This window comes from Eurypyga helias, unplaced genomic scaffold (assembly GCF_000690775.1).
Source record: "Eurypyga helias isolate BGI_N326 unplaced genomic scaffold, ASM69077v1 scaffold44015, whole genome shotgun sequence".
Classification (NCBI taxonomy): Eukaryota; Metazoa; Chordata; class Aves; order Eurypygiformes; family Eurypygidae; genus Eurypyga; species Eurypyga helias.
The window spans coordinates 1-7333 of NW_010254183.1; the positions used below are offsets into that span (position 1 = coordinate 1).

General features: G+C 44.9%; 1 protein-coding gene and 1 long non-coding RNA gene across 2 annotated transcripts; both read right to left on the bottom strand.

Moving 5' to 3' along the window:
- Positions 1 to 5791: 5791 nt before the first annotated feature.
- Positions 5792 to 6757, bottom strand: LOC104510610. The gene is made up of 2 exons (XR_727903.1): positions 6656 to 6757; positions 5792 to 6608 (listed from the first exon to the last, which is right to left on the bottom strand). It is a non-coding gene; the product is annotated as an uncharacterized LOC104510610 (long non-coding RNA).
- A 242-nt stretch (positions 6758 to 6999) lies between these two features.
- LOC104505515 (TSC22 domain family protein 1) lies at positions 7000 to 7257 on the bottom strand (the record flags this gene model as incomplete). The annotated part of the gene is made up of 1 exon (XM_010152910.1): positions 7000 to 7257. A coding segment is annotated over one exon (258 nt), but the record flags the coding sequence as incomplete, so codon positions are not given.
- Between the last annotated feature and the right edge of the window lie 76 nt (positions 7258 to 7333).

The following is a 7333-nucleotide window of genomic DNA, read 5'->3' on the forward strand; positions in this document are numbered from 1 at the left end:
GCTTGTTCATCCATGCTAGACTTCCCTTCCCCCGTAACGTTTCACTTCTTCTATCGAACACGTATTAAGAACAACAATATTGTGAGAAAAGGGTTCAAAAGAAGGGCTCTCTTCTTCAAGCCTTTTCAAATTTGCCCTACTCTGCGTGGGGGCCATCATGGCAGCTTGGCCCTGGTATCTGCTCCCAGACCTCGCTGCTACCAAGGCCACCAAAGCAGCCCAGGGCTGGAGTAAAATCACTGCCCAGCTCTGACATCTCCAGTACCAACATTGGCACCCAATGGGTCACATGAGAACACAGCCTCGCTTGTCATCTCCCAGTATCCTAGACCTAGCTGCGCACCCCCAACCCTGAATTATTTGTGACCTATTGCTGGTTGGAGCTGCTTCAGTTTTCCCCACATGCCCTGGCAATACAGCTACCGCCGTTCATTAGAAAGCCCAAGTGCATTTATGGCGCTTAAGTAGTAAACAGGGGTAATTGCCTTCTGAGCAAACAGGCTGTCCTGGCTCAGATCCTCCACACGAACCCATTAAAGGGGGAGCTGCTGCTCATTAAGAGCATGACTGAACGTGATCCACCACCATTGCTAACTGGAGTTAAAGTTAGAGCTGATGGAGATGGGGAGAAGGGCTAGGGGACTTCTTCCTGCACCATATGGGAGTACTTACACTCCCATCCTCTTCTCACCACTCCCTGACAGACCTGAAGTGCTTTTATTGTCATCATTGGGGCAGATGCCTTGTGAATGGCAGATGGAGAAAGCCCGTGGCTGCGGGGCGCTTTGCTAAATCTGACCCTCAAGGGGTAGGGGCAGGCAGGTACAGCACCCCAGCCCATCAGGGCTGTATTCAGCTGCATCGTTCGGAGCCCCAGTTGGTTTTCTCCCATCCCAGATTACTCAAAGCCTCATCCAGCCTGGCCAGGGATGGGGCATCCACAGCTTCTCCGGGCATCCTGTTCCAGTGCCTCACCACCTTCTCCGGGAAGAACTTTTCCTGATGTCCAATCTAAACCTCCCCTCTTTCATAACATCCTTTTGGAGCATTTTTAAATAACGTTGTGGTACATGTCAGGGACCAGCCTGACATCACCTGGAGGTCACCTTTACCTCCAGGGTCATGGAAATATTTCCAAAGAGCTGCTCCTTGCAGAGGCTCAGTGGTCCGGTCTGCGCAGAAGGTGTTTGGAGCTTGCCCTGGTCACCTCAGAGTGTCCCTGCAAGCAAGAACTGAGGCCCCGGAGCAGCCAGCACCAGTGACTGAAGGAAGTCTGTGAAAATAAAGAAATCAGATGACTTCTGGAATGGTCATTCCCAGCCATTCATCATGCTTTCATGCCCATGCAAAAAGTCTATTAATTTACCCCTTTGGAGGTTCTTCATCCTGCCTTGCGAGGCAGAAAGACACTACACTACAGCAACCACTTTCACTATGCTATAAAACGTGGTTTTTTTGGCTCTCGGGTAGTGCCAAGTTTCTAGCTTCTATCCTGCTTTGTGAGGAAGAAGGGATAAACCCTTACTGGTGTCCTATGCGTTTCAAGCCTCTGTAAGCTGTCACCGTGCCACCGCAGGGCCAGCGGGGCAGGAGGAGGACGGGGCAGAGGTGCTGGAGCAGAGCCCTGTAGCCCCTGCGAGCCCACACCGCAGAGGGCACCGTGTTCTGGCAGCATGGCTTTCACAGAGATCAGGAGTTTAAGCACATACCTAATTGAATTGCAGATGTCTTTTCCGATGGCTATCTGGTAGCAAGGCTTTGATTAAAGCAGCAGCGGAGAGGCAGAACAGGCTGGTTCTCGGTAATAAAACTAATGGAAAGAAGAATGACCATTTACTGCAGCCTCCACAGGGAGCGTAACGCAGGCAGATCCTTTAAACAGGATTTTTGGGGGAGATCTGAGAGGTCAGCAGAGATACCCAGCTTCCAACTCCTGGAGATCTTGAATGTATGTTGTACTGGAAAGCAGCTGACAGTAATTTAAATAATCCACAAATAAGCTCATCTCCCTCCCTTGCCATACTCCCTGATGAACAACAGATCCTACTTTCCTTTCGGAAGGCCACGTAGGTTTGTTCTGCTTGACTTTGTTTAAAAGGCTGACAGATTTTATTCTCTGCCCTTTCAGTACATCCTAGATTCAGGTGGATCTGCCCTGAGCTGACACTTGCCAGATCTCAACGTCTCAATGTTTTACGGTGCCGCGACAGCTCCAAAGAGGAACTCTGAGAAAGAGGAACTCGGGAGAACAGAGTTCTCGGTCCACCCAAACTAAAAGACTAAGTTGGAGTGTTACGACCTTTCCTTCTCTGCCTGTAGCCACTTTCTCACGATGACTTGAACTGCATCCAATACTTATTACCACATACGTGCCACTGAAGAGCCACCCCCACCCAACGCAGCTGAAGACTCCAAGTTAAGCTTCAGGATGACCCAAGAACCTGGCTTAGCTCAGGAACAAGGTTTTTGAGGACTGTTTTCCCTTTTCTCAGATGGCCATTATGCTGTACCCAAATTCTGGTTGTGCTAGATTTTGGGACCATGTCCCACCCAAACTCTCTTGCTTTTTGGCCCTGCACCACTCTCCTAGGGGGCATCTCCATGAACAACCACCACCTGGGACCTAGTTTCAAGGAAAGTCATCCCAGTTTTGCTCCTTTTCCCTTTTGAACCTTTTCCGATATATTTACAATGTAAGGAAGTTAGTTTATTCACGGTTTGGCTTTTAACTTCATTGTTGAGCTTGGCTTTGCTCCTGTTGGAAATTGGACCTGGATTCAGGAGGGCAGTTGCCAGTGTCTGCTGGAAACTCCTTGCCCTGGGATTTTCAGGCACGCCGTTTGCTGGCCCAGCTCAGCACGTACTAAGTGCAGTCGGAAGACTGCTTACTCATTGCAGGAAAAGGACCGGGGCCAGCAGCAGGTGTTTTTCAGAGTATCCTCAAACAAGCATTTGAAATGCCAAAGCTCTTTCCAGACTTCCCAGGAGCTCCCTCCAGCAGCCGTCCTCCGTTTAGTTTATATGCCTGAAGTTACACTCACCAGCAGCGGGTGGAATCGGGCTAATTTCTGGCTTAGGCAAAAAAACTTGGATTTACAGCTCATTTCAGGTTCACCCCGGCAGAAAACTCTCCGGAAAATTAAAACGCACAATGTCTGAGAGAAGAAAAGCAAGAAATAAATAATAATTAAAATCCTTTGTATTGAGATTACTACATGCACTGTAGCCTCGCTCGGTTCCTTCTCCAGTTGAAAGATGGGAAGCTGCCTCGGAGGCATTGATTCCTTCCATAAGAATTAGGGAGAGGCATCTCTAAGGCACTGCACTTACCACACTGCTGCTGGGAGTTTTTGTCTGGGGGCTCTCCAGCAGCTTTCAGGCATGTTATTGAAGCATATTTCTCTTCCCCGAGTATTTAAAGAACCCTCAGAATTTGGACAATCTGGTCTTGCCTTAGAATTATTTACTAAAAATTATTGGTTAAAAAAAAAAAAGCCTCAAGAGGAAAAAAATAGCAACTTGGTCTCTGTGATAATTTGCTTAGATCAGTTTGTCATATTGCTGTTAAAAATAAAGCAAGTGTGCAGCTAAATGTCAACAAGAAGTTAAATGACAAACTGCTTGAATATAGCCTGAAGAGTTACCAGATTGGAGATACGCGGAGGACAAAAAAAAAAGCAGCCTGACATATAAAAGACAGATTTAATTTGATTTGATTCTCACCGTGGATGAAAACCCGAGCATCTCAGAGTTTGTAAGCATTAAAATTCTCGTGGAACAAGACGATGCTCTTGACAACATTTAAAGTGCTCTGAAAAATGATTTGTTCTAGAACAAAAGCGAAAATCAAAACAATTCATTCCAGAAGTATTACAACACAACCGACTGAAACGTCTACTTCTTTGTTTGGGTCTCAAGTGCAATTTTAGTCAGTTTGAATCCGTTGCATGGAGAGAGGCTGCAGTTTTGACAGAGCTATTGCCAAAAAAAAATCATCTCAGCTCTGCCTAACTTTAGCAATTAATAAACAGCCCCAAAAACCGGCTCCATAGTTTAAAAACTATTTGGTACCCAAGACTAAATTGTCAGATTTGCCAACACTGAAGCACGGTGTACTAAAATTATCCATGTATTACCTAACTGAAACCTACAGACTTCCAGATACTGTATTATAGAGCAGTTAAAGAAAAACAATCTTGGATTTAGAATATGCTCAGCCTGCTCTTTAACGAAGTAAAAGAAGTAAACCCAGAGGGCAATTACTTTTAAAAAAACAACCCACAATTATTTGTACATTTGGGTCTCTGAAGCAGGTAAAAAAGCCTATCTGCATGTAAAGATGGACTTTGTTATATACTCAGTGCTATGGCCTAGAAGTGCTAAAGAGACATTCAGAATGGAGAGGCAACTGGAGACAATTAAGCCATTTAAAAAGCACCCAAAATTAGCATTCCTTTTGTCAGATCCAGATAATTCAAGTGCTGTTCTACCACAAAGGCTATCATCAATTTCTAATTTTAGCTTAATTCATCAAAAAAAAGGCATCTCACATTTCTCTCTGGCGTTTCCTCATTAAGAATGCTCTTAAATTATATATTGAAATCTCAAGAACACAAACTACAACTGAAAGTTCACACTCCCACAGAGACACACTCATGCCCATGCTTTGATACACCAATCCCAACGAAGCAGTGCCTGAAGTGCTGCGTGAGGAGTACCCAAAAGCAAGGCTATAGCTATAAATCGCACAAAAAGGTGACCTGTCCTGCCGCTGAACCCTCAGCCTTCCTTTCCTCTGCTACACCTGACTATTCTTAATAAGAAGTTCCACAAGAACAGTACCTCTAGACTTTCATTGTATGGAGTAAGCAGTCATATAAAACCCTATAAAAAAAACTTTGCAATTACATTTTAGGTCAGATTAATTCCTTCTATTCAAATTTTAGGACATCACTCTCATAGTCAAAGTACTGTCCTACTACTCCTCAGAAGGTCTGATCATTTTATCCCATTAATTGTGAATACTGTTACGCATCCAAGATCAGAATCCACTGTAAAACTGCTAATTCCTTCGCTCTGCCAGCTGTGGGCTGCCACATCACATCTATCACATTTCACCTAGAAATCCGTAGGTTCAGAACTGGTTATATTTTAATTATCACAACTAAAGAGTTTTTGTTCCATGCTGAATTGAAACAGTTTTATCTTTGCACAGGACTGAAAATTCTCATCAATGCTTTCACAAGGCAGAATTAATACAAGTTTACACAGTTTAAACTCACTTAAAAAATTACAAAATAATCAAGGTAAAAGCTGTGGAGGCAAAAGTGAGAAATTTTTAAAGACATGGAGATTTCAACCCGGTGTCATCACCAGGAGTTCGAGAGAAGGCAGTGCACGGATAACTCGTGCCCAGACACCGCCAAGAACCATTGCACAAGAGTCAAAACGTTTACAGCTGAGCATGCAGCAGAAGTCTGTTCTCCTCATCTGCTACTCACAGTATAAAGGGCACCCAACAGTCCTGATCATGTATGATTGGACCAAAACCAGCCTTGCTCTCCATCAGGTCCCCTAAACTCCTCCCTCCGACGTGACACTGGCTGCGGATTGAAGAAACGGTGGAGAGCGGGAGCTGCGTTTTCAGCTGAGACTTTGGAGAACGCTCCGAGGCGGACAGACAGGACCTCGTGCGCAGACCTATGCTTCCTGACCTCACTGCCCACGTAAAACTGCATTGCAACACGTCGAAAGCGACTGCAGTTGGCCTCGGTACAGTCTACAAACAGTGATTTATCAACATGGTATGCTTTATTGAAAGTTGAACAAGTGCAACAGTTAAATACATTGACGTGTTACAACCGTTTAGAGAACATGCACAAAAACATAATGCATACTACTATACAGAGCATATGCAAAAAATCCATACTGGGAAATCCAATTTTTTTTTTTTTCTTTTAGTTTTTTTTTTAAACTTCTTTGCTAGCAGGGTTTGATAATTTCTGGAGTGGTTTTTCCTGTCTCGAACCAAACTACAATGAACAAAGATTTACTTCAAGATAATCAGCAGCCAGGGAACTTCAGAAGTTACACAAACAGCATAAATCTGCCAAATTCTGAACAGTTGCGTAGGTGCATTCTTATTTATGTAGCATAAAAAAAACCCCAAACAAACAAACAAAAAAAAACTTCCCAAACTTCTTCAGATCAGCCAATGAAACAACTAAACTTCAATCTGTACAACCTAAATAGTTACAGTTTTCTATTTTACAAAGTAATTACACTAAATACACAAATATACAGTAGGCAAGTAACCTTCATTGTAATTATCCTATGACCCAACTGTACGTCACCTTCCTGCTCTCTCTCTCTATAATACAGCTTTATGCACCTGTCCACTGCTTCAGAAAACGGTGCAAATATTTGCACTTAAGGTTTCAGGTGACAATGAAGTGTTAAACACTGAATTTACCTTTCTCCCTCTTCCTGTTAAGATCCTATGCACCAGTCCTCACTTTGGAACCCCAGTGCGCTATGGGGGATTTAGCCATCACTTTTTACTCCAGTCTATTTCTTCATATTTCCAAGCTCGAAAAGCACTTGTATCAGTTATATCACTGGATGAGTGGTAGATTTAAAAACAAACCAAAAAAATTCAGGCATGCAGCTTCATTTCTCAGCCATTTGCAGAAGCTGCTCAAGTCCCCAGTGTACTTGTGCTAATTCTCTGGATGAAGTTTGTTTTATTCAATCAACCTAAGAACAAAGACTCCTTCAAGCCAAAGGGGGAAGGGAGGGAAGAGAGAGACAGATGAGTGCATAATACAGGGGCGGGGAGGGGGGAGAAGCCTCTCCTGATGTGTGCAGGGCATGGAGTCCTCAGTCTGGGTTGCAGTGTGCATTGAAATGGATGAAGGGTGGCTGTGGCAAATGCCCACTAGTCCTTCTCGCTCTGGGCAGTCCAGAGGCCGGCGATCACGATGGCAATGACATCTGCAACTATGCTGAAGGCCCTGACCCCTGTGATGCCGGCTGAGCAGGCTGCTGTGTCGTCCCTTGTGACTGGGAAGAGGAAGGCGGGGAACCAGTCTGCAGCTGTGCTTGGAACTGGGCGAGCTGCTCCGGGCTGGCGAGTGTTTTTAGCAGAGTGTTTTCTTGCTCCAGCTGGGAGTTCTTCTCTATCAGCTCTTTGATTTGTTCTTTGAGGACCTCCACTTCCTCTCTTACCGCATACATCAAGTGACTCTTCACCAGATCCTGAAACGCAGAGCGGAGCATGTGTTAGGAAAGCCGCCCAACGCCAGGCCCGGGCTCCCACTCGGCTCAGCTGGAG